General features: G+C 54.7%; 1 protein-coding gene across 1 annotated transcript in view; it reads left to right on the top strand.

The window, feature by feature from the left end:
- Positions 1 to 529: 529 nt before the first annotated feature.
- Positions 530 to 27,006, top strand: part of ADCY1 (adenylate cyclase 1) — a 106,753-nt gene continuing 80,276 nt past the window's right edge. Inside the window, exons 1-2 of the mRNA XM_061414405.1 lie at positions 530 to 1,174; positions 15,217 to 15,366. Coding sequence (XP_061270389.1) covers positions 530 to 1,174; positions 15,217 to 15,366 — 795 coding nt within the window. The remainder of the gene's footprint in view (positions 1,175 to 15,216; positions 15,367 to 27,006) is intronic.

Below are 27,006 nucleotides of genomic sequence, written 5' to 3'. Positions count from 1 at the left end.
ATGGGTCTGTGGTCAAGCATGGGCCCCATTTTGGGTTATTCTAGAATAGAGTGACCCGCTTTTATTGGGGGGTTACATTAGACAAGGTAAGCTGCCCCCCTCGGGAGGAACGGTGCAGAATTCCAGCACTTTTAACGCCCCAAGAGACAGCATAGTGCGAGGCGTTGCGCACCAGTGGGGAAACTGAGGCCGGGAGGAGTAGGCTGGGCGCCCAAGGTCACGCGACTCCTCGGGCGGCGGGGTGTACAGATTGTGGAGTTGGGGTGCGGGCCTCGCGCACGCGCGTGGGCCTCGCGCGCCAGGCCCGCGGCTCAGAGCTCGGCTGTCGCAGCGCGGTCGCGGGAGGACCGAGGCCGGGGCGCGGGCGGCGCCAGTGCGCAGGCGCGGCGGGCGGGAGGGGACGCGCTCGGGGCGCGCGCGCGGGGCAGCCGGCGCCCCAACTCGGCCCGCCGCGCCCCGGCGCCTCGCCGCCCGCCCGCCCGCCCGGCGCCCCGGCCGGCGAGGGGCGCGCCCGCTGCATGGCGCTGGGATGGCGGGGGCGCCGCGCGGCCGAGGCGGCGGCGGAGGCGGAGGCGGCGCGGGCGAGTCTGGGGGCGCCGAGCGGGCGGCGGGGCCGGGCGGCCGGCGCGGGCTGCGGGCGTGCGATGAGGAGTTCGCGTGCCCCGAGCTGGAGGCGCTGTTCCGCGGCTACACGCTGCGGCTGGAGCAGGCGGCGACGCTGAAGGCGCTGGCCGTGCTCAGCCTGCTGGCGGGCGCGCTGGCCCTGGCCGAGCTGCTGGGCGCGCCGGGGCCCGCGCCCGGCCTGGCTAAGGGCTCGCACCCCGTGCACTGCGTGCTCTTCCTGGCGCTGCTCGTGGTCACCAACGTCCGCTCGCTGCAGGTGCCCCAGCTGCAGCAGGTCGGCCAGCTCGCGCTGCTCTTCAGCCTCACCTTCGCTCTGCTGTGCTGTCCCTTCGCGCTCGGCGGCCCCGCCGGTGCCCACGCCGGGGCGGCAGCGGTGCCGGCGACAGCCGATCAGGGAGTCTGGCAGCTCCTTTTGGTCACCTTCGTGTCCTATGCCCTGCTGCCCGTGCGCAGCCTGCTGGCCATCGGCTTCGGGCTCGTGGTGGCCGCCTCGCACTTGCTGGTCACGGCTACGTTGGTCCCCGCCAAGCGCCCACGTCTCTGGAGAACGGTAAGTGTCGCCGCGCGCCCTCGATCCGGTCTGGGACACACCTGCTCTCAGGAGGGACTGGGAACGCGGGGAGAAGGGTGCGAATCTACCGACTCGGCAGGTGGAGAAACTGAGGCCCCGAATTGGAAGGGGGACGTTCAAGGTCACTCAGGGAATTGGGGACACATTGAGGGCTGGCACCCTGGGACCGGACTCTTTCCCGAGTTACAGTCCACAAGCGCTCCTGGGTGTGGAGTGTGGAGACCCGAAACTAGCGGGCGTGGAGAGGGCAAGGATTGGCCCAAGGTCACACAGCTGGTGAGCGGCCGGTGAGGCCAGAGCTCTGGTCCGATGCTGTCTGGCTGCACCCATCCCCAAAGGATGGACAAAAAGTAGGTACGAGGAGCCGGCCTCGGCAAGCAGGATTGCTGCGGGCTGTGCGCTCAACCCAGGGCTCCTCTCTCTTGCGCCTGGAGCGCGGAGCGCGTGCTAACCTCGCAGAGTCCCCCTCCCAACCCTGCCATCATGGGGGATGTGGGAAGCGGGTAAAGACTTTGGCCCCCTCCAGCCACCCTGGCTCCCATTTGCGGATCCGTTTGGGGTCCTGAAAGACAGGGTTTGCCAAGGTCGCACAGGGCTCTCTCTGGTCCTTCTCAACCTGCTCTGCCTCAGCCGGCATCCAGGCTCGCAGCGCCTCAACTTTGTCACTGTTTTTCCCCAGGGGCAAGATCCTGGTGAGGACCCCATGCTGACTGCTTCCTAGGGGCTCCTCCCCAGCCCGAGGACCCCAGGGGTTTTAGGCAGGTGTCTTCCAGCCTGGTGCTTTTCCGTGCAGCCCAGCCCATCCCACCTAGTCTTGGAGGGCCCGGAGGGAGGGTTTTGTTTCTCCCTCTGGCTTTATTTTGGCTGGAGGGTGGTGGGAATCTGATGGGTTGGGGGAGCCCATCTAAAGAGAAAAAGGGGGATGTGAGGAGACAGGGGTGAGGAAGGGCAGCTGGACAGAGCTGGCTTTGGGAAGAACAACTGGGGGTGGGGGCAGTGATGAGAGTCAGATAGCTGGTTCCAGGGTCCCACCAAGGCCCCTCCACCCAAGGACCAAAGGAGGTGCCCCCAGACGGTGATGCCCGGAATGCACAGGGTCAGAGGGGCCATGGGACACCCAGGAGTGACACACGTTTCAGGGCCCAGTGAGGCCAGTGTGTGGTAGGGGCTGTGGAGGGGCAGGGGGAGGAGGAGGGAGTATGTGGGAGGGAGCGGGCTGAGAGGGGCTGGTGGGATGGGGGGAACAGAGGAGGAGAAATAGGGGTGAAGGCCAGAGACTGAGAGGAGGCAGAGATAAAGGCAGAAAAAAAGGGAAAAGGGCCAGGGGGCTGATTGCCCCCAGGGAGAGGAAGGAAGGAGTGGAGAGGGGAGGGCTCCATTCTCCAGCTGGCCTCCCGCCTTGCATCCTTAGGCTTTGAGTGGGGCTTATTTGACCTTCTCAGGGGGCACTCCTGTATCTTTCCCCCCCACAGCCCTACTATGTGTTGTGTTTGCTCCCCCCTCCTCCCAGCCAGCTCCCCCCAGCAAGGACCACCTCTCTATCTGGACAGGGAGGGTGGCTCAGTGGCCAGGTCAGCTTCAGGTGAGAGGGGCCCTAAGCTACCTGGGCAGGCCCCGGCTGAGTTCTGGTGGCCCCAGGGGTTCAGGCAACTGCTTCAATGAAAGGCTGTACTATTGTCTCCTTTTATAATCACCAATGTTCTAGGTAGCCTGTAGACATTCCTTTTAGAGAATTAAAAGATTAAGGGAGGGGGGCAGGGCAGGGAGAGTCTGTAAAGGTGCCCCAGGCATTCAGAACTCCACCCTTCCCCCCGGATAAGATGGGCTCCAGTATTCTAGGGAGGAGGGGAGCCCATCCTGGACTTAGGTGAAGTCTTCGGGAGCACACACCTGGGTTTCAGTTGGCTAATGGCTGTGACTCCATGGGCTAAGCAGACCCTTCCCTCACTGAGCCTCAGTTTCCCATCCTGTCTTACAGGGCATCACAGCTCACCTTCAGGGCTGTGGTGAAAGTGAAAAAAGTCCACATTGGAAAAACACATATTCAGAATCTTGTGCCACTTTTGAATTGTTGTGGCTTCTTTAGAATGTTGTTATTCAAGTCCACCAGTCTGCACAGGTGGTGGTGATATTGACGGACAGATGGAGATGGATGCGGAGAAACATGCGGTGATCGGACCGCATGGTGCTCCAGGGATTCTCCCTTCCAATGAGAAAATTCTGGGAGTCTGTGAAATCTGTCCTTAGCTCTGCAACTTGGTACTTGAGACTGGTGGAGAAGATGGCACCCACATTTCTGAAGCGTGTTGGTTGCTAGTCATGCTTATGCCTACCTGCCCTCCTGCAGTGCACTCACCTGCTGACAGTTCCACTCCTGCAGGATGCAACCCAGGACAGGCAGAAGCCCTGCAGGACACAGGGTAGAGGCCAAAAGGAGGCAGAAGGGCTGGATGGATGAGCCAGTCTGTGCTGGGGTGCTGTCTTTGCTGCAGATACGCAGCATGTCGTATGCTTGCTGGAGAAAGCCTGTGCTGGGGCCTGAGATCTGGGTTAAAGTGTGGGCTCCTCTGGCCCTCCATAGAGGGATTCCAGGGGTTTTCTGCAGCAGTGCTGGGCTGCCCTGGTGTGCTTTGGGGCTCTGTAAGGCTCAGGCTAGCCCAGATGCTGGGAGGCAGAGGAGAACACGCAGAAAGCCAGACATGTGACTGCACAGCTGAAATTTGGGGGGCTGGTGCTCCTCCCTTTCCCGGGAAGGTGTGTCTGCTACTGCTTTCCCCTGGGGCAGAAAGAGTTTAAGGGAAATGGCCTTACTCCCCTGTGGCCCAGGACCAAGGCTGGGCCCCATCAATATAGATCGAACGGAGTCCCTTCTGTGTCCCTTGCTTTCAGGGCCCAGTGGTTGTACCTCAGCACAGTTACTTTTATTTAACTGGGTGACATGTCAGAACTGAAGGCATCCCATGCAAGAACACCAGAAGCCTGCTCAGAGCCAGCAGCGGTGGGCAGGCTGCAGAGTCCTGGGCTTTCAAGGGTGGGGGAAGGAGGGAAGCTGGCAACGTCAGACTTGTCCCTTGCTGACTTGCATACTGGAGGTGGCTGTGCTCAGGTACAGGGCGGGGAAGTAGAGTCAGGGGAGTGCTTGTGAAGGTCACTGCCGAAGGTCATTGCCGGGGAGTGGTGGTGGGGGAGGATGGGTGTCTCTGGAGAAGGCTCGCTGGCTCATGCTGCCTGCCCTACCCCCCAGGTGCCTTGCCAGCTTCCTCCCTGTGCTGCCCCTCTGCTCACAGCTCCCAGAGGCCTGCTTCTCAGCCAGGTGGGGCAGGGCTGCTGTAGTTTTCAGAAGGGGGACAGTGAGGGTCCACTGCAGCGTGCAATTTGCAGTGCAGTGTGGCGTCCTGTCAATATAAAGGAAATATGTTTAGTGCCTGAACCACGGAACGGTAACAGAAATCATGGCTGCCCTGGGAAGTGGGAGCTGGCCAGATTTCCATCCCCAGCCCACCCCCTCCACTCCCCACCTTGTAGTGTGGTCTGAGCTCTTGAGGAGCTCAGAGTGCTGGCAGGTGGAGCCATGTGACCGATCTCAGAACCTCCGCGCGTGCTGGCGGTGCTGGCTGCCACACGGGCTTTGGCAACCCATGCCTCTTGCCCCTGTGTCTCCTACTCCTCCTTCAAGGCAGGCCTCTGGGGCGTCTGTCAGGACCTGTGTCCCTCCCTCAGCCTAGCCCCTCCTCAGGCGCCCCCCACCCCAATTCTGCCCTGCCCCACTGGCTGGCCCTCTTCCCCTCTTTGTTTAGTTACTAAGTTGTGTCTGACTCTTTGCGACCCCATGGACTGTAGCCCACCAGGCTCCTCTGTCCATGGGATTTCCCAGGCAAGAATACTGGAGTGGGTTGTCATTTTCTTCTCCGGGGGATCTTCCCAATCCAAGGATCGAACTCATGTCTCCTGCACTGGCAGGCAGATTCTTTACCACTGAGCCACCAGGAAATCCCTCTTCCCTCTGGTCCTCTGCAGACTCTCCGCACTCCCTGCACCGGACCCTCTCCTGACCGCCTGTGCAGCCCTGCCCCACAGCTGGCCCCTCACCCAGCGTCGCCCCTTCTCCTCGGGCTGGACTCTTTCCCAGGTGGGGTCCTCTTCCTGCTCTCCTAACCAGCCTCCTGGCCACTGCCACCAGTACCTCCCTGCCCCCCAACCCCCACCCTGACTGGTTCTGTCACCTGTTTGTTCACCTGCCTTGGCTGAGCCGAGCAGGGAGGAGGAGGCGGCTCCCCAGCACAGGTTTGTCCTGGGCTGGCCGCTCCTCCCCCAGGCCTCCGGTTGCTGGGCAGGGCACAGCACCGGCTTCCCATCCTCTGCACCTCTCAGCCTGGGCAGTTTCCAGGGCATCTTCTAGGCCTGCAGGTTCATGTCCGTGGGCATCCCATCAGAAACTCCTGAGTCCTTGGAACCTGGGCTCCCAGCCCTCTTGTCTGATGGGCGGGTCCCTCCCTAAACCTGGTCTGTTTCCACCACAGCTGTGTCATCCTCTCGCTCGGCAGCCAGCTCCCACAGTAAGAAGCACCTAGAGTTGCCGACACCAGGGCAGCAGGAATTAGGGAGGTAGGGCCTGGGTGGGGAGACCATCCTGCATCAGAATGAGGGTTCCCACCTGCTCCCCCTCCGGGCAGTCCTGGGGGTCCCAGGCTTTCCTCTGCTGCCTTGGATCCCCAGACTGTCCATGTGCTGGAGTCTGGCCCCCTGGGTAGATTCAGCGGGGGCGGGGGGTAGGGACCATTGGAGCAGACACAGCTGTGAAGCCTCTGCAGCTTCTCAGGCTGTGGCACTTTCTTTAGATGGTTCTGGGTCCACACTTGGGTGCCAGATGCTGAGCCAGGGGACAGGACCGCCTGCCCTCCAGGAAGTTAGTCTTCAGGGACCCTGATCAACTACTGGAACTGCAATCTGTGTTGGGGGGAGTGTGTGTGACCTTCGGAGAAGAATAAAGAGGACAAGGCAGAGGGAGGGCTCAGGCCTGCCTCCTGGGGACAGAACACTCCAAGGTCCTGGACAGATGAGGCCAAGAGGCTGCTGGATTCTGGGGCTGCAGGCAGCTGGCTGAGGGAACTAGCTGGTCACCGTGGGGCCGGTGAGGTGGGTGTGGAGGAAGGGGCAGGTGTGGGAGGCCCTGGGGTTTGGGCTGCACAGAATGTTTTGAGGCCTTCCTTAAGCGGGTCCTGTGGGGAAACGTCCCCACCCACTGCCCTTTCCACGGGCTCCCTCCCAGTGGTTCTGGGGTGCTGCCCTTTTCCCCTCACATCTCTGATGTCCAGAGGGCCAGGTTGATAGGCCAACTGGCTCTGTGTTGCAAACTTGGAGCCCAGAAATGTCCCTGGGCCATTTCCTGACTCAGATGGTGGTGGGTGGGCTTGCAGAGTGGGTGGGGTGGGAACTCCCTGCACAGCAGGGGCTCCGCTCCAAGCTTTGTAGCTGAGGGCAGGGCCCTTACCCTGTGCCTCCCTTTCCTTCGAGGTCATGTCTGTGGTTGTGTAGGCACAGGTGGCCCCCAGGAGTGGGGCTGGCACTCAGTGAAGTGGAAGCCGTCTCCTGTCATGCACTCATACACGAGCACTCACACACATACAGATGCATACCCTTGCACACGCACACAGGAATGCATGCACCCACATGCAGACTCACATACAGGCACACGCTCACACACTGCACTGATTATTTTTCCCATTTCCTGGGTAGATGTGTTTTCCCTGAGGAAAATGGGGTCTGGGGCCCTCCAGCCCAGCGACCTCAGAGGCCAGCCCTTGGAATGAGACCAGGCCCCAGACTGCACCCAGATGGGGAGGCTGGGTGAGGGGGGCCATGCATGTAGGCCTGAGAGCCATGGGGTGACAAGGACCAGGATCCCTGACTGTCTGGGGCCCTCTCCCCTCTGTCTGCTCTGTGTGAGTCTCGGCAGGGCAGGCTGGGCTTCCTTGTGCACACGTCCGTGTGTGGGGCGTGGCGTGAGAATGACACTCACTGTCTTCACTGCCCCAGTGCAGGCTGCCCCTCAGTGCTGCGTCTGTGTCCCTCCTGTCCTCGTCCTTCCTAGATCCTGCTTTTTCTCCTGCAGCTCCCGACCCTGCCTTCCTGCATTGGAGGGTGGCGGGATCTGCTTTGTACCCGAGCTGCCGATGTTCACATTGCCTCCAGCCGAGGGAGAGCTTCTCGACTCCTGGGTCTCTGGGTGGGGCTGTGCAGAGCATGGACGCAGCTCTGGGGATGGGGCTCGTGTGTGTACATGTGTGCATGAATGTGGGCACAAGTGAGTGCACATGTGTAATGTGTGTGCATCTGTGTGGGCATGTAGTTGCTTGTGTGTATACCTGTGCATGCGTCCTCCTGTACAGGAATGTGAGTGTGTTCATGTGTGTGTGTGCACGTATTGGTAGCATCCAGAGGCCCAAGTCCCACCCCAGACCTACAGAGTCTGGGTCCCTGGGTTTGAGGCCACCCACTGTTCTTCCAGAATCAAGCACCCGCCTTGTGCCAGGCTTGGTGTGGGGTGTGTGGTCTGAGGGCCCACAGTCTGCACACAGGGATGGAGAGCAGGGCCATTGTGTGTGTAGGTCTGGAGTCAGGGGCACTTGCTGAAATGGGCAGTGTAGCTAAGAGGGGGCAGGCCAGGAGTCATGGTCCATAGTGATCCTGTGGGCAGTGGGGCTGCTGCAGGCCCAGACCAGGGTGTCCTGCTATGCTCCTGAGGGGTGCCCAGGTGAGGGGTGCCCAGGTGAGGGGTGCCCAAGGTGAGGCGGTGCCCAGGTGAGGGATCCAGGATGCCCATTGAGGGACTAGAGTGTAGGGGAACAGGTCGTCTGCCCCAATGAGTAACCTAGGTGCAAGGGGATAGGATGCCAATTAGGGACCCTGGGGATGGGACTCCCACCTATGATGCCTCAGGAGCTCTGGAAAGCTGGGTGTCCCTCTTGCCGTCCCCACTCTCGGAGGGGAAGTCCTCCCCAGGGCCACATTCCCAATCTGAGGGCGGATTTGTGTTTTGACTCTGAAGTACAGAGTAGCTCTACCAGAGCTCAGTTTTCCCTGTGCTGAAGTAGACCCTGGCCTTTGGGAGCACAGCTTCCTTCAGTGGGTGAATGGGCCTTATAGCTCACGAAGCAGCTCATCTGGGGCCCAAGGCACCATGTGCCCGGGCTGGACGTCAGATGCCACACTCTGGATAAGGAGAATGGCCAGCTGCAGAAGGGCCTGGCTGCTCCAACCCGGGCCGGGCCTGGGACCCTGGCCCCGTGGTCCGCCCTCCTGCGTGACCTGTCATCACATGCAGTGTCCCCCCACCGCCCTTCTCGGCAGCTGCCCCATGAGCTCCTGGGAGACTGCAGCCTGGGTGCCTCCCGCATCTGCACTGGCAGCTCCATGCCGCATCTGAGCATCTGAGCGAGGTGTCTGCTCTGGGACTCTCTGTCCACTGCTGCTGGGAGAACTGGGTTGTGAGCACTGGTGGTCAGGGCGGAGGGTGCTCACTGAGAGCCTCGTGCTGGACTGCTGTGCTGAGTGCTGGCCTTCTCTGAAAGAGTGTGTTTTTCTTGGTGCCTTTGCCTAGTTTCCTTATGTGAGAAACGCTGTCATGTTGTTGGAGTGTGTTGCCTTCTGAATCATCCGTGGCCAAAGGGATCTGAAATGTGTGCTCTTTGAACTTGTTTTGCAAGATGGCTGCTTTTCCAAACACACTCACCCTGCTCTATGGACGAAAAGCTCAGTGAGCACATTTGGGGAGTCACTGGTGTAGCCTAAGGATTTGGGAATATCTCTGCTACTTTATTGTAAAGCAGGTCTTTATCTGCAGGAATCACAAGTGGTTCCTGGGCCCTCACCATGGCCCTGGAGGACCCTGTGCAGTGGGATCCATTCCTGAAGTCCAGTGTGTTCAAGGGTCCGAAATGATCGGTGAGGTGAGAGCCTCTGTGGGGCTAGAGTCGGTGTGTGACCAGTCCCTGTGTGCACACGTTTGTGCACTGTGCCCCGCCCCGCCATGCCCGGCTCCCACCCGCTCAGCATGCCCCAGAAGCCGTGTCACTGCAGACACTAGGGCACGCTGATGCCTCGCCTCTTATGTGCCTCTGTCGGTCGTGGAAACGCTGGGACCCCTCCCCACTGCCCGGCTGATGACAGACGCGAGAGTTGAGCTGCAGTCTTATCAGGTCTTGTCTGAGACAACCTGGAGAGAGGTTGGGCAGTGCCCCTGGCAGTGCAGGCGTCTCCCTGCACCTCCCTCCGCCCCTTTCCAGGGCTGTGCCAGGGCCAGGCCACCTCCCCACCCACATGCCCTCAGTTACTCATTCAACAAACACCAGAGCACCTGCTATATTATGAGAGGTTCCCGGATCTATCGCCGACCTGACAGACTGAGGCCCCTTGAGAGGCAGCAGCAGGTAGGGGAGGTGACAGATGAGTTAATAGTATTGGAAGATAGTAACTTCTAAAAGCAACAGAAGGAAAGAAATAGAAACAGCCAGCAGGAGAATCCAGAAGCTGAGGTGGAAGTGTGTGCACTTTTCGCCAGGGGTCAGGTAAGTGGTTTTGATAAGGTGACATTTGAGTGGAGCCCCTGCAGGTCAGGAGTGCATCAGGCACTGTGTAGGAAGGGGGTTCCTTCCCAGGAATGCAGGACAGAGGCCCCAAGCAAAGTGGGCCAGGCCAGGGGTACACGAACAGGACAGGCTGTAGGGCATGAGCCACAGAGAGTTTTGGGCCCAGGGAGACTCAGGACTAGGGATTTAGAGCAGAGGACCGTCCAGGAGCCTCAAGGGCCAGGAGGGGCACAGGCTTGGGTTAGGAGGCAGCTTGGCAACCAAGCAGCGGATGGCAGGGAGGGCAGTCAGGGGGCCCTGTGTTGGAGACAGAGCCGGTAGGATTTGCTGGTGGTGGAAAAGGGCCGTGGCCTGAGAGGTTTCCAGGGGCCTGGATCAACTGAGGTGGGAGAGGCTGCTGGGGTGAGTGCTGGGTGCCACCAGGGGTCCCACCAGGGCCTGTCCCAAGCAGGCTTGAACAGACACCCAACAGGAGACATGCATGGACGGGGGAGGGGGACGACTGGCTAGGCCAAGCTGAAGGTGTTGGTTTGGGGGTCTTTGGCACAGGGATGGGCTCCCAAGTGGAGTGTGGCTGAGATACCACAAAGGGTGGAGTTTGGGGTAGAGAGGGGTTCAGATGCGAGGCTTGGACCAGAGGATGCTGGGGAGGGTGCCCATGGAGGGGAGCTCATGGCCTGAGCAGGGTGGGCTGGACACTGGGACCTGAGCCTGGGTTCAGGATATGAAGGTGGTCCTGACCTGGTCACAGACCACCCAGCATAGCTGCAGAGGGGACGGAGGTTGGAACTCCACGGGGCCTTTCCAAGAGTTTTGCTGAAAGAGGAGAAAACTGGGCAGGCCCAGGAGAAGAAAAGGAGTCTCATTTTCAGGAGAAAGAGAGCAGTAGGTCCCAGCTGGAGGGTTCAGGGAACCCTGGGGCATGGGCAGTGGGAGTGGCTGGGCCAGGCAGAGAGAGGGGTGGAGGGACAGGTGAGGATTGGGATGGAGAAGCTCTCCGGGCTACGGGTGTGGGGTGGTGCACTCACTCCTAGGAGACGCCCGGGTGGGCAGGCCCTGGCGTTTCCTCCAGCGGTGTGTGTGGAGCTGGATTTTACCAGCCTGGCGTTTCCAGAGTGGGAGTGGCAGGAGAGTGTCCTGCTGGGCCGTAGAGTTTCAGCTGGAGAAGAAGAGAGCTCTAAGGGCAAGCCTTCCAGGGGTGAGAAAGGTGCAGATGGGGTTCCTGGCAGGGCCCAGGCATCCAGGGGGGCGTAGGCTGCAGGGGGTCCTGGGGGGTCTGGATGCTGAGGCCAGGTATGTGGGGGAGGTGCCCTGAGGCCAGGAGTGAGGGCAGTTACAGGGAGCCCGGGAGGTGGGGCTGCTGGGTGTGCCCTGCCCTCTGCAGCTGGGGGCCCTGCCCTTCCTCAGGACCCCTGTGTCTGTAGATTGAGGATGCTGGTGGGGGTGGCAAGGACCTGTCAGTCCCGGGAGGCGTGTTCCGGGCTGTGTGGTACTCAGCCTCCACCCCAGCACGGACCCTTCCCCAAGCTCAGAAGCCTCAGCCTGGCTCCCCCGTCACCGCTTCTACTGCAGCCAGTGTGAACCAGCGCCCTCTTCAGGCCACACCTGCCAGCAGGTGACGTCTGGGCTTCTCTCTGCCTTGTCACCCTCCTCCCTGGTCACTGATTAGGTAGCCAGTCTTGAATCTTCTCTGTGCCCTGTGGGGCAGGACCTGGGCCTCTTGTCACTGCTGTGCCTGTCACCTTGGTTCCTGATCGTGGAGTGTGTGGGAATTGAGTGGAGGCAGGGAGGCAGGTGTGCTGGGGGCTTTAGCATCATGTGGATGGCCTCCTCCTTTGATTTCCTGGGGGAAGATTGGCAGGTTTGTGAATGTGAATTCAGAGCATTGGGCAGGGAAGACCCCCTATCTCTGTTCCACTCTGCCTGCTAGACTCCAGCTGTGGGGCAGGCCATCGGGCTCTTCTTTGTGTGAGTGTCTCAGATGGTGTTGACAAGGCAGCCAGCTATGCATCCAGCTGGGCCTTGGTATCCCTGGGGATCACTGTGGCCACAGAGTAAAGGGAAGGTATGAGGAAGGTGGGTGTAGAGGGGGTGACAAGGGGACCCAGCTCACCCCCACTCTGCTACTGATTTTTCTCTTGACCAGATTGCCCAGCCTCTGCCAGCCCTTCTGCCTGTTGGCCCGCGCCTCTCCGCCCAGACCTCACTGGGGACCTCCACTTTCCCCTGTTTCTGCCACAGGCCACCTGAAAAGCCCTGGCTTCCAGGCTCAAGTGTGACCTGTGGCTTCGTGTACCCTGTGCTCAGCTGACCTTGGGTGCCTGGCCCCTCAGTTGGACTCTTTGTCCTTGTCCTGACAGTGACAGCTGAGGGCTTCACCGCAGGGGTGCCAGGCTGGACAGCATCTCAGAAGAGGCATCCTGTGTGTTATCTTGTCTCCATGTTCAGAACCTTAAATTGAGGCTAGGACGGCATGCAGAAGCCATGAATGATTAAGGTTCTACTGGGAGATGAGTGTTTTGTGCAAAGACTCACTGTTATTTAAATTTTTAGAAACCTGTCCAGCCCTGTACCTGTGGGTGTTTTAAACACACTTAGTATGCTTTTAAATATTGATTCTGCCTGCCTGCCTGCTAAGTCACTTCAGTGGTGTCCGACTCTTTGCGACCCTATGGACTGTAGCCCACCAGGCTTCTCTGTCCATTGGATTCTCCGGCAAGAGTACTGGAGTGGGTTTCCATGCACTTGTGCCATGCACAACCCTGAAGGCTGTCCCCTTCAGGGGATCTTCCTGACCCAGGGATCGAACCTATGTCTCTTATGTCTCCTGCACTGGCAGGCAGATTCTTTACCACTAGCACCATCTGGGAAGACCAAGTATTGATTCCACCAATGTGCAGTGTGTTGTTTCATATACGCTGGTCTTCCTGGTGCCACCAGAAAAGCGCCTTCATCAACAGACTGGCATGAACTGGTCCCAGAATACAGCAGGTGGTCCTTTAGACACAGAAGACACTGTCTGGTACGGGGGCCCAGTGCAGCTGCCCTGGGAGCACAGTGCTGGCCGCCAGGACCAGCACTGAGACTGACTGGACTGGCCTCGGAGAAGCATGTGTGTTCCAGTCCTGCACCTGGAGAAAGCATGGATGCTCCAGCTAGGGGGGCGCTCAGATTTGGAGGTGTTCAGGGTCACAGTGAGGGTGAAGGGTCACATGCAGGGTCACAGGGAGATGATGAGGTCATGGAGATGTCAGGACCTGACTTGGAGATGGTCAGGTCACATGGAGATACTCAGGGTCATGTGGAGATGATGAGATCGTGTGGAGATAATCAGGGTCACAGGGAGATAATCAGGGTCACATGGAGATGGTCAGGTCACAATGCGACCTTCCAGGTAACGGCAGGCACCATTTTTATTGGACTTTCGGCTGTTCTCCTAGACCCCTCTCAGGATGGCCGTCCCTCTCTCTGGGGGGCAGAGGTAGGATCCAGGAGGTGATTTGCAGGAGAGTATTTTGTACGCAGTCCGTGTTAGGTGTAAGCGTGTGTCCATCCTCTGCCAACTGTAAGTGGGCGAGTTGTCCCTGTTGGGTTTGCTGGGGGCTCACTCCCCTGCTGGGGGTTTAGGGAGATGACCATTGGGTGCTGGGGTCCTGTGGATTCCAGTTGCTTGGCCTGTCTCCCTGTGTCCTCCTGTGAACAGTTTCCATGTCTCTAGATGGATGTTACTGCTGACTGCGACCTCCCTGGGCTCCCTGTCCTTGTCCCTCAACTCTCCCTGTTCGGGCCACCTTGCCCGTCACTGCCTGGACTCTGGCAGGTGTCCTCTAATTGTGGACTGCTGTCCCATCTGCCACTGTGTTTATTTGTCCTGTGTAGTCGTGTGTGATATCAGTCCTGGGTGGGGAGTATTTCGGGTTAATCCATGAGGAGCGGTGACACTCAGAACTTGCAGGAAATGCTGGAGTTTAATCAAACAAAATCATCCATTTTTACAGTGACTGTGACGGGGGTGGGTGGGTGCAGTGGTTTTATGAACACTGCAGCCTCACAGGGAGATAGATGGGCGCCCTTTCTCTCTCAGTGGCCTGGGGGCTCCAGGGGGATGTGCTGGGGTTCTGCTGGTCCATGGAGGCGCCTCTGTCTGGCCCTGGGCCCTGTGGCCATGAGAGGTAGGTACAGGTCAGCTGAGGAGGCTGAGCAGGGGACGTGGGGTTTGATCCTTCCCCAGCCCTGCCACTCTGCGAGGTGTGACCATCATCTGTCGTGGGTTCCTGTGAAGTCCCCCGAGCTCAGTCCTGGGCAGTCTGGCCTGGACTTGCGATTAGGCAGGTGAAAGCAGGAAGTGGTCACACACTGCGCTCCTCAGACTTCCTGCCTTAACTCCCAGGCTGGGCAGAAGCTGCCCTGGAAGGGTCCTTCCTGGCCAGGTCCCTTTCTGGCTTCTTGTCTGCTGACGCAGAGTGAGAACTGGAGCCATCAGAGGCTCTGGACGCTGCATTTTCTTCATCTTCATACGTGCAAAAGTCCACTTCATACCCAATTGCCATTCTTTCTTCTTTGTTTTTAATCCGCTCGCCTTCGCTGCTTTTCTCCAGAGCCTTCCATGCTGCCTTTATGGGAATAACCACTCTGTCTGCACCTTCGACACTTCTAGGTGTAGTGTTTCCTTGGGCTGTTGTAATGAAGTGTCCAGACTGGGCGGCTCAGACAGCAGACGCCACTTCTCGGCGTTCTGGAGACTGGTCTTTCGCGCGGCCCCTCCTTGGCTTGCTGATGGCCGTTTTCTCCGTGTCTTCGGGCAGCCGTCCCTCTGTGTGTGTCTGTGTCCTCATCTCCTCTTACAGGGACACCAGTCATGTGGGATTGTTCTGGATATTGTTTAGTCACTAAGTTGTGTCCAACTCTTTGTGACCCCATGAACTGTAGCCTGCCAGGCTCCTCCGTCCATGGGATTCTCAGACAAGAATACTGGAGTGGGCTGCCATTCCCTCCTCTAGGGGATCTTCCCGACCCAGGAATCGAATGCGTGTCTCCTGCGTTGAAGGTGGATTCTTTACCACTGAGCCATCAGGGAGGCCCCTCGTGTTGGATTAGGGCTGCCCCAATAGCTTCACTTTCTCTTGATTACCTCTTGGAAGACCCTGTCTCCAAGTATAGCCCCTCTCTGGGGGATTGGGGGTCAGGACTTCCACGTGAATTTTGGGGGACGCACCTTGCATCCTTGCCCACTATTCAATGACATGAAGCTTATAGCACAGATGACCCCTCAGAGGGTGCGGGATGAGGCCTGGCTTGTGGCCACATGAGGCTGGCTTGGAGCGTGGGTCTGGCTGGCGTGGTCATTTCATGGGCTGGTGGTTGGGGGGCGTGGAGGAGCCTCTGCCGAGCCAGGCCCCTGGTGCAGTCCTCTGCATTGTTCTCTCCCCCCAGCTGGGTGCCAACGCTCTGCTCTTCCTCGGTGTGAACGTGTATGGCGTCTTCGTGAGGATCCTGGCTGAGCGCGCCCAGAGGAAGGCCTTCCTGCAGGCCCGGAACTGCATTGAGGACCGGCTGAGGCTGGAGGACGAGAATGAGAAGCAGGTCAGTGCCCAGGGCCTCACCCAGAGGGGCATGGGGGGCCTGGGGTCGGGGGATGGAACCTCACAGCCTTCTACACCGAGGGCTCTGGGGGTGGGGCCAGCCTGACTCATCTGAGAGTCAGATAGGGGTCTCAGGCCCCCACTGGCCCCTGTGCCTCTGTGGGCCAGCTCCCTCGGCCTGTTGGGGAAGAGTGGACAGTTGTTGGGGGCACTGTGGGAGTGAAGGCAGAAGAACTGCCATCTGTGGCCTCAGTTTACCTGCTGGTGATATGTGGTACAGGGCTATGGAGGAGATGCCCTGGGGCATTTGCATGCCTTAAGTGGAGGTAGAGGAGAGCTGGACTTGGTGCCTCTGGAAGGGCTGAGTTGTTAGGAAGTGGGGGTCACCATGGCAGCCCCACAGCTGAGCTTGGCTGAGGCCGCAGAGCACTGTACCCTGTGATCTGAAGGCTTGGAGGAAGCCGGGCTGGGTTCCCCCCGCCCCAGCCACTGTCAGCTGCATGTCCTGGGCTCACTCCCGCAGTGATGTTTCCTCTGCTGCTGTCCTGGGACTACCAGGCTGCTCTGAGCACCCTAGATGAGGCCTTCAGCTAGGAGCCCCCAGACTCCTAAGCTTTATGAAAGTGCAGAGGCTTATTTTCCTGGGGTGGGGTGGATGGGATGGGTTTATAAATGTGATGCTATTATTGTGGTAAATATAAGGCATGAAGTACTGACTGTACATTTTAAAATGTACATATTTCCATTTATAGGTATTGTAATGATGCCTAGTATTTACAGTAAAAGAAGTAGATGGCTTATGTATATTTAGATCATGTGTAGATCCGTGGGTGGCTTTGTCTGTGAATGGTGTATGGGTGTGGGAGCTACTTGTCTGTGAGGAAATGTGCACACATGTGATGTGCACGTGTGCACGTGTGTGTTTTGTGTGCACATGTGTGGATTTGTATTTCTGTACACATGTGTATTAGATATGTGGGGCCTGTGTGCAAATGTATATAGGTGCATATGTGCTCATGTTAGTGTGTGGGTATATCCACGTATGTGGATTTGCATTCATGTGGATCTTGTGTGCATGCCTGTATGTCTGTGTTCACGTGTCCATGTGTGTATGGTTGTGGATGTGTGTGCATTTGTGTGTATGTGCGCATGTAGATGTGTGTATATGTGTGCACACATGTGTATACTTGTGCATGCTTGAGTATAAGGAGTGTATTTTTCCAGATCAGCATCATTAGCACCAATGAGGAGTCTTTGTTGCTTAGAGGGCCTTGAACTTTGTGTCCTTACCTTCATCACGTCCAAGAGATCCCAAAAGTGAGTCTTCAGAGTTCTCTCCCCTTAAATACATCTGCTGAAGTGCTGGAAAGATTGATGTGGGGGCCACTCTTGTGTGGATGAATCTGAATCTTCCTTTGTATCCCCTCTGTTTTCCCTCTGCTCCATCTCCTTTCAAATGTTTTCCTTTCCCACATTTTCTAATTTTAAAAAGTTATTTGGCTTTATTGCAGTACAATTGATTTATAATGTTCTGTTAGTTTAAGGTGTATAGCAGAGTGATTCAGTTATATATATTTTTTTTTCAAAAAATTCTTTTCACTTAGAGATTATTACAGAATAGAGTTCCCTGTGCTGTATAGTAGGTCCTTGTTGGTTATCTATTTTATATACAGTAGTGTGTATATGTTAATCCCAGACTCCTAATTTATGCATCCCCCCAATGGCACCCCACTCCAGTACTCCTGCCTGGAAAATCCTATGGATGGGGGAGCCTTGTAGGCTGCAGTCCATGGAATCGCTGAGGGTCGGACACGACTGAGTGACTTCACTTTCACTTTTCACTTTCGTGCATTGGAGAAGGAAATGGCAACCCATTCCAGTATTCTTACCTGGGGAATCCCAGGGACTGGGAAGCCTGGTGGGCTGCCATCTATGGGGTCACACAGAGTCGGACACGACTGAAGTGACTTAACAGTAGCAGCAACCTTTCCCCTTTGGTAACCATAAGCTTGTTTTCTGTGTCTGTGAGTCTGTTTTTAAGTTCATTTGTATCATTTTTTTTAAGATTCCACATATAAGCTTTATCATTTGATATTTGCCTTTCTGTGTCTGACTTACTTTGCTTAGGATGATAATCTCTAGGTCTGTCGATGTTGCTACATATGGTATTATTTCATTCTCTTTTTATTGCTGAGTAATATTCCACTGTGTAAGTATAGCACATCCTCTTTATCCATTCATCTGTCTGTGGACACTTAGGTTGCTTCCTTGTCTTGGCTGTTGGAAACAGTGTTGCAGTGAACGCTGGGGTGCATGTATTTTTTAGAATTATGGTTTTTTCTGGACTTACTTTCTCTGATTTTGTCTTCATTTCTTTTCTTACTCTTGCCACCTTTCCTACAGATTACCTAGCTTCCACCCTTAAAACGTGTTTAAATGCTTGATGTGCCCTCTGTCTCTCGGGTGGGTCCTGCCTGTCAATGGTGAGGATGCTGGCCGCACATGTGGGTTCTGCAGATGTGTTTCTCCCCCTATGCCCACATTCCTGCCCTGGGAACACAGTGGCTGAGCAACCTCTCTTGCTCTCATGGAGCAGTTGCGAGCCCAGCCTCTGCTGCTGTTCATATGTGACTTCTCTGCAGCTCTGAGAGCAAGGGTTTATTTTCTCAGTCCTACAGCTGAGGAAACCCAGATTAGTGGAGGCTCAGAGACACGTCTGAGTTCTAATAGCAGGCCTGATGTTCTTAAGCAGGAAATCTACAAAATGGTAAATGTCACCCAGTCCTGTCAACCCAGCTAAACGCTCCGTATTTTCAAGTCTTTGTCCTTATGCACATTCTCTCCCCATGTCATTGTCATTTTGGTGTATACACAATTTTATTTCTGCATTTTGACTTATTTCCCATAGCTGTATCCAGCCGGTGCTCTAAAGGTAATGGAAAACAGCTGCTGCTTCCTGTGTGCGTGTCTGGCATCTGACATTTGGATACTTAAAAATGTTTCTTTTTCATAAGCATCTTTATTCATATAGACTTGAAATATCTTTGGTTATATCCTCAGGAGTGCAAATGGGATGTTCTTTCTCTCTCTGGGTCCTGGGCATTTTCCAAAACATGTTGTGCTTCATTTTATCTTTATAAGTAATAATTAGTTACACTGGGCTCTGGGGAGCAGTGGTTGAGTGGGGTCCTGGGGCCAACAGAGCCAGCTTCACAGGGAGCCTGTCAGAAATAGAGATTCTCAGGCCTACCCAGTCCCGTGGGTGGGGTGGGCCCAGCGTTCGGGGTTCTGGTGTGTATTCCCACTGTTGCTCGTGACGCACTTTTTCCCTCCCTCCCCTTTTCCCTGCTTCCTGTTAGAACGTGGTTCCTCCCATTTATTCAGATGCTGGTTACTAGCCGTGGCCGCTTCTCCACGTGTGCTTACCATTTGTATTTCTGTGTGGAGTGTGTGTTCTAATCCTTTGCCTGCTCATGCTCTGACTTTCCTGTGGGTTTGAACGAGCCTCTCACTAGAGAAAGGCTGGTGCTTCATCTGAAGGGATCCCCGTGTTGCCCAAGCCTGTTCCTCTAGCTCTGCTTTTCTTTGTGTAAAAACTCAATCTTTCATGTTTTCCAATGTATCAGTCATCTTCCTTGGTGGTTTCATCTATTGCTGCAGAGCTGAGCACACGGAATGTGGAAGTGAGTGAGGACGGGATTGCACCGGCAGGTGGTATCACAGGACAGCTGTCTCCCTGGGCAGCCTTGTACCCAGCACTCAGGTTACTCCCTGCCTCTGGTTTGCCTGACTGTTTTTAGCTCAGGGAGCCTTGTCTCTTTGGGTGGCAGAAGGGAAACCCTCGAGCTCACATGGGGCTCAGGCACCCCTTCGGGGCTCTCAAGCACCCGTAGGCACTCGATACATCAAAGTCTGCCTGGGGACCGCCTGGCTGAGCCAGGGGAGCCTGCATGTGGCCAGCCACCTCTGCTCAACTCATGCCTCTGTGTCAGTGTGAAAACCGCAGCCCTCTGAGTTGCAGGTGAGGGGTGCCCCAACCATACGGGCTTGTCATCCGTCTGTGTTTTCATATCTCAGCTCGAGTCGCAGAGCATTCCAGTTCCATAGCTGCTTCTAGAGTCTTCTCCAGGCCCTGACCCCATCAGGCGGCACCCAGGGTGATGTGGGGGGACGTTGGTGGGTGCAGCCTAGTTTTGTGAAGGCGATGCTGGGGGTGCACGCCAGTTCTGGAGGGGTTACTGGGGTATCTGGCTCCAGAGTGACCCCCGTGTGACGGCAGGTATGCCCCTATCAGCCTCTGCAGGAGGTGGGGTGACTCTGCGCTGGGGCTGGAGGGGTGGGAGTGGGGTCCTTGAATGAGGCTGAGTTGGGGAGGAGCTTGAGCGCAGAGGCCGAGCTGGAGAGGGAGGCTGGGCTTTGCACTTTGTGGAAGGACGTGCATGTACATGTGACCATGTGCATGTGACGTGGGGCCTCTGATGTGTTCGAGCAGGTCAGACAGTGGGTCAGATGCAGGTTTGGGGGGGTCGGTGTGGAGGCAGGACTTGGAGGCAGGTCAGGGGCAGATACTCTAGATGTTGGTGGGTTGTTCTTTCCTTTCTTCCAGGGTGAGTATCCTCCTGGAGCTATCGCAGTTGGAGGCTTTGAGAGGTAGGCAGGAGAAGGTTGTGCTTCGTGGCTTGAAGCAGATGTTTCTCCTGAGCCCCAGGAGATGTCTTCTCCCTGGGATGTGCCCACTCTGCATAAATCTGCCACCAACATTGTTCTTGCCTATGTTGATTGGTTACTTTTTATTGAAGTGTAGTTGGTTTATAGGGGCTTCCCTGGTTGGCTCAGTGATGAAGAATTGCCAGCTAATTCAAGAGACATGGGTTTGATCCCTGGTCTAGGAAGATCCACTGGAGAAGGAAATGGCAACCCACTGCAGTATTCTTGCCTGGAGAATTCTGTGGACACAGGAACCTGGCAGGCTACAGTCCATAGGGTCGCAAAGAGTTGGACACGACTTAGCGACTAAGTGCACATACTGGTTTACAATACTGTGTTATAAATAGTTTCAGCAAAGTGATTTAGTTGTGCAGGTTTCAGGGTGCACTTCATCACAGCCCTTGGGGAGAGCCTCTGACTGTCGTAGGGAAGGATGCCACCGTGAGCTCTCACCACTCACCTGCTCTCAACCCGGAAGGACCCGTGGGCATTCCATGCCTGTAATCACTGATTTTTAAGACAACCCTGAGAAGAAGGTGATAATTGCTCCAGTAATCAGGAACATCCCCTCACCTCCTACACTGTTTAGAACTAATTAGCCCTGCGGTTGCTGTTTTGAAAGGAAATCCATCTGCTTTGTCTACAAAATCTGAGTTTGTATTTATCTCCTGCCCTCCTCCCTGCACATGTGGGCAGGCATGGTCTCCCAGACGAGTCTCCCAGACGAGTCTCCCAGAGCAAGGCCTCCTCTGACATTTTCACCAGTGGGAATGTTTGAAGTGGTCGGTTCCCCTCAATGCAGCCCGCAGGAGCAGAGGGGCTGGAGAGGATGGGCACGGGGCCCATCTGCTTCACTGGGCACACTCTCGTTCTGGAAGGTTCTCTGCTGTGCTTTGAAGTAGCTACCTGAGTTGTCAGTGTCCCCGAGGCTGACTCCTATAAGAGAGACTTGTATATGCTTAAGTGACCCCCCTGCCCCCAGAATCAGAACAGACAGTGGCCCCTGCACAGAGCTGCCCAACTCTGTCCTGTCCTAGTCTTGGCAGAACAGATGAATGAGCTTGATCTGAAAGGGTTCTTTCCTCTAGGTTCTTAGATCTTTAATTTTAGGCCTCTGTGTCCGTAGCTGACCATGTGAGAACCTTGTTCTGTTTTATAAATCTGAGAACTGGGGCTGGCTTGAAGAATTTAAATGATGTGGGAAGGATAATAAGGCGAGTCACAAAGTAGCTAGTGACTAAGTGAGAACAGCAGAGGCCACAGCCCAGAATCCCCCCAAACCAGCCGTGGCCCACTTTCTCCTTTTATAGCCCATGTCTCCTCAGCCATTGAAAAGGCTCACACAGAGGTTTTGGGTTAAAATATTCCAAAGGGCTGTGAAAGGGCCTTTTTAATAGGTCTCTTTCAGTTTCAGACAAAAGTTGGTTCTTTGAAACAGAAAAGCCTTAGAGAGACTGACCAAGAAGAAAGAGCAGACACAAGATGATTAGGGACGGGAATACACAAGCCACAGAGATAAAGCTGGGTTAAAGATAGATAAGAGGGAAATACTTAGAGGTTTTTAAATTTTTTTTTGCCAGAATATTTGAAAACTTAGACAAAATGGACAAATTCCCAGAAAGGTGTTAGTTACTAAAATTGATTCTAGAAGAAAAAGAAAGCCTGAAACATCCTATGATCATTAAAACGATTGACTCAGTACTGAAAAGCTTGCCCCAAAGTCATCATCAGACCCCAGTGGTTCTACAGCTGAGTCATAGAAACTTCTGAGGAAAACGTTGTTCCAAGCTGATCATCCATAGGATAGAAACTCCTTGTGAGAGTGCAGGGTAACCTTGCTCATGATTTTGGAGGATGGAGCCAGAATTGCAGAATCTCAGAAATGCAGGTCAGACAGATGCACAGGGGAGCAGCTTCTGCCCCCCTAGTCCTGCATTCATGACTGGTATCTGCCCTGAGGCCCTTTGCCTCTTGGTGCCAACTGGGTTGGGAGAGGCCCAGCTGGAATTTCTGTGGGGGGTGGTCATCCTTGACCCAGCACATCTGAATGCTTGGCCTATGGCTCCAGGGACCCTGGGATGGAGGGCACCTGGTCTCAGCCAAATGTGGGACTGCATGGGAGACAGCAGCAGTTGGCTCCTGTGGGGAGGCCCAACTGGAGGATGGGGGGGGTCTGAGAAGCATGCTACATGGGGGAGGGGTGTGCCATGGAAGAAATATAGGAATATTTGATTGGGGCTTTGAAGGTTATGTAGGAGTTTGCCAGGTAGAGGCTGGGAGATGGGGAGCAGTAGGTGGCTTTCACTCAGTAAATGGGGGGTGGGGTGGGGCACCCAGTGGGGTATTCCAGTCAGGGCAGGCAGATTGGTAAGCTGCAGCTTTGTCGTCCTTCAGCTTGGAGAGAGCTGGGGCAGAGTTGGACAACCTGCTTCACTGAGTGGGGGTAGGGAGCAGACAGAGACCACTTGGGGGCCTCATGTGATCACAGCTCCCCACTGGGGTCTAACCCTGAGGTCTGAGCCTGTCAGAGCTGGGGAGCATAGGGAAGGGAGTGAGAGACCTCTGAAGGTCACCCCTTAGCTCCTTGGGGCCTCCTCCCTACTGCTCCCTACAGCCTGGCCAAGAAGCCTGGGCTTGCAAGGTCTGACCCCTGAGATCAGTGTCCTTGCCCTGACTGCAGCGGCCACCACTCCAAAGTCCCTAACATGCCTCAAATGCCATTGTTAGGTCATAATTCCAGAATTGCATGCAATTGTCTGCAATGTGTACTCAGTTTGTCATTCTAACAAGATAAATGAAACTTTGACAATTTTGATTTCCCATTGTGTGAAGAAATCTATCAAGAGAAAGCAAATTTCTTTTAAAGTGATATAGGATGGATTTTTAAACAGATCTGGCTCATTCACAGCACCTTTAGAAACTACCATAGATGTTATTTATTTTTAATTAAAAAAACCTATTGATCTATAGTTTACATACTGCTGCTATTGCTGCTAAGTCGCTTCAGTCGTGTCCGACTCTGTGCGACCCCATAGACGGCAGCCCACCAGGCTCCGCCGTCCCTGGGATTCTCCAGGCAAGAACACTGGAGTGGGTTGCCATTTCCTTCTCCAATGCATGACAGTGAAAAGTGAAAGTGAAGTCGCTCAGTCGTGTCCGACTCCTAGTGACCCCATGGACTGCAGCCCACCAGGACCCTCCATCCATGGGATTTTCCAGGCAAGAGTACTGGAGTGGGTTGCCATTGCCTTCTCCAGTTTACATACTATTAAGTTCAATTTAAAGTTCAAAACAGCTAAATGACTTTTCTGATATTTTGGGTGTGTAACCATTATAATAATCTGTTTTTTGAAAATTTTCAATCACCCCAGAAAGAAAGCTGTACTCATTAGTGGTCACTTCTTATTCTAGACACTGTTAATCTGTGTTCTGTCTCTATGGTTTTGCCTGCTCAGGAAGTTTCTTATAAATGGAATCATATGTATGTGGCCTTTTGTGTCTGGCTTCTTTCACTTTGCATACTGTTCTCAAGGTGTATCTGTGTTGTAGCGTTGGTCAGTGCTTCATGCCTTGTTATGGCTGAACAGTATTCTACTGTGTGGATGGACCGCACTGTTTATCCATTTGTCTATTGATGAATGTCTGGGTTGTTTCTACTCTTCTGTTATTTTTCCAGTCTATTTTCTCTGTTTTTCAGTTTGGTCAATTTCTACTGTTCTGTCTTCAAGTTCACTAAACTTTCCTTGGTCCCCTCCATTCTGATGTTCCCATTTGTTGAGCTTCTTATTTCAGGTTTTTTTTTTTTTTTTTTTTTTAGTTTTAAAATTTCCATTTGATTCTTTTTTTATTTTATTTTATTTTATTTTTTGTTTTGTTTGTTTATTTTATTATTTTGTATCTTTTATTTCTTTGCTGAGAGTTTCTGTTTTTTCACTTTTGCAAGCATATTTGTAGTTGTTCATTGAATCATTCTTAGGAAAACGGCTTTAAAATCTTGTTAGTTATTCTGATTATTGTCATTTGGTGTTGGAGTCTGTTGATAACCTTTGTTCATTTGTTGAGATTGTTTTGGTTCTTTGTATGATGAGTGATTTCTGATTGGAACCTGGACAACTGGGGTATTGTGTGTGGGACTCTGTGTCTTATTTGAACTTATTTCTATGACTTCATTTGGTAGGGGAAAGTGGAGACCACCACCTCAATACTTCCTTCTTGAGGTACAAGTCGAGGTTCCATACTGAGCCTCTGTTGGGACTTATGGTGGTGGGGGTACCTCCTTACTGCTGTGCAGGAGGGAGTTCTGGCTTCTGACTTGGAGGGAGGAGCAGGAAAGCCCTTGGCTCTGCTGATGCAGTGGAGCAGGGTTGGTGGGGTGCACTGGGTGTTACCAGCTGGTGGCGAGCACAGGCAGAGTTCCCTGCATGGCTTCTCTGGCACCCCAGCCTGGGGAGGATGGAGCTTTGCTGATTTTTTGGAGTGGTTTGCCTGGAGTGGGACAATTATTGTATAGCAGTTTCCATCTCCTGAGGCTACCCCTGTTCTGATCTTTTAGTCAGAGAGGGTCGAATTTGTTGGAGCTTACTGCTGTGCCTGTTGACATTTCTGGGGCACCCACCTTCCAGCACCCAGTCTGGGGTATGTAAGGCAAAAAGAAAGTCCAGGCCCTCACCTGCAGGCCATCCCTTGCACAGAGGTTTCTGCCTCCTTCCCTCTGCCTTTCAGAGCCTTCAGATGACTGTTTTATATGTAATGTCCAGGACTTTTTGTGTACTTAGTGGGGGAATAGGGAAAAGTGCTTTTCCATCTTTTCAGAAACAGTCTTCATAATTGTTGTTTAAATATCTAATGTTTATTAAGGTTAATATATTAAGTCACATTTTGATAATCAAGATAAAATTGAGGTTTTTATATAGCCTTCATAGAATGCTGGGATATTTTGTATGATTCATATTTATAAATTTGTCCCTTTGATTGCTGGCTTTGTGTCTTATTTCACTAGTTAGAACTCATCATGTAGCTGTCTGCTTCTAATGTAATGTTTATTGCTGCCTGAGGCTTGAGGGCTGGGTTTGGAATTGGATGTGGATTTCAGGTATAATCTTTATGATGTCAGCCAGCTAAGTTGTTTGCTGCTTTTTGTTTTTAATCAGGGACGGGCGCTTGATCTTTTCAGATGGCTGGCTGCTTTGCTCCCTGTGGGCGAGGTTGTGTACTTTCAAGTCTTGATTATTAATGTGTGTTGGCTTCAGGCACTATCACTAATCTTGTGGATGGAGTTAATGCTCAGCCCTTGGTCAGAAATATAGCCTGCTATTAGGAACTTCATATGACAGTGGCTTATGCAGTGAGATAACTCTTTCTCTTACATATGTATTGCAGGCCCGGCACTTTATGGCCAGTGATGCAGATCTGACCCATGCAATCCTCACAACCCAGTCTCCATCTAGTTAAATGGTCTGCCATTGGTAGTGTGTAGCTTTCCTCCTCCTGAACTAAGATGGTCGGTACAGATCCAGCCATCATGACTGTATCCCCAGCAACAGAAGGAGGGAAGAAGAACAAACTGCCTTTAGGGAATATTCCAGAAATTTCCACTTGATTCTTCAGCTCCTATCTCCTTGGCCACATCTAGTTGAACAGGAGGCTGGACAATACAGCTTTCATTCCAGGTTTTCAAGTCCCCTGATGAGAATGAGGGGCTAGATTGTGGTGCTGGTGGTGGAGAAGGGATCCTGGGACAGTGCTAACCCAGCCATCTGTCTCGGCACTCCACGCTGCACTGGGTGTGCGCCCCTGGGCTGCAGTAGCACCTGGCCTAACCCTCTGTACCTGCCCCCTGATTTCCTCTTGAAGTCCCGGCCTAGTCAGCGTCCCTCTGCTTTTTCAGTCCTTCCCTCCTGGTGGCTGCCCTGGTTTCCTTGTTCTAACTCCAAGTCGTGCAGGACAGCTGAGGTGATGGAGAGACCGAGAGAGGGGAGGGCTCTCCTCAGCAGGACCCCGATGGGGAGGCTCAGGGAGAGCGGTCGGTTCTGGGGCTGTGAGACGGTGAAGGAAGGCGTGAGGCGGGCACTGGGGAGGACAATTTCCCTTGCTTGATTTGACTTGGGCGACACCCGAGTGCTTTTCCAAGAGCAGGTGACAGATTTAAAAGACGCAGGAGACAGAAGAGCGAAGCCGTGAAGAGCTGTCATCGGAAGTGCTGGGAGGTGTGATACAAGATAGGGACCCCTGTGGGTCAGCGAGGGCCTGAGGTGTTTGTCCCCTTCTCAGAACACCCTGCTGAGGAGGTTGGTGTGGTTATCACCCTGATAGACAGGGTGGGATTGAGACAGAGCTTAACTAATGGCCCTGGAGGAGGCAGAGTCGGGATGGGAGGCCAGGCAGCTGTCCTGCAGGCCCTGGGACTCTTCTCCCTGAGACCCCCCTGCATGGGGCTCTGGGGTGTACCCTGAGCCCCTAGACTGGCAGGTGGCCTGAGGGGCCTGGGCTTGTAGACGCTCCTGATGTGGGGCAGCAGAGAGGGCTCTGCGTGTTCCCAGGGCCCTTCCAGGGTGGCCTGCCTTGTCATCGAGCTGCTTATGTTTTCCGACCTTGCACCTCAGGGCAGGGCAGTGACAATCTCTGGAAGCTTCCAGGTGGTCCTTTGATGGTGGCCCAAGTGAGCCCCCTGCCGAGTACTCTCTGGGACCGCGGGCTCGCCTGCAGAGGCTCCTGTCCACGGGTGGTGCTCGGGGTTGTCCCCAGAGGCCCCGCTGCTAAGGAAGGGATGATCAGGTCCTGTCTACACTCAGTTCACACACCAGCTCCCACGCCCTGGGCACTGGGACTTTCTGTGCCCGAGGCTGCTCTCACATGCTCACTTAGACTGGTACTTCCATCTTGGAGGGGCCTCTCCCCCTGTGCTGTGCTCTTGCGATGTTCCTCCTGAGTGTGG

This window comes from Bos javanicus, chromosome 4, assembly GCF_032452875.1.
Source record: "Bos javanicus breed banteng chromosome 4, ARS-OSU_banteng_1.0, whole genome shotgun sequence".
NCBI classification, from domain to species: domain Eukaryota; kingdom Metazoa; phylum Chordata; class Mammalia; order Artiodactyla; family Bovidae; genus Bos; species Bos javanicus.
Note: the sequence above shows the minus strand (reverse complement) of the source record. Positions and strands in the feature narration are given on the sequence as shown.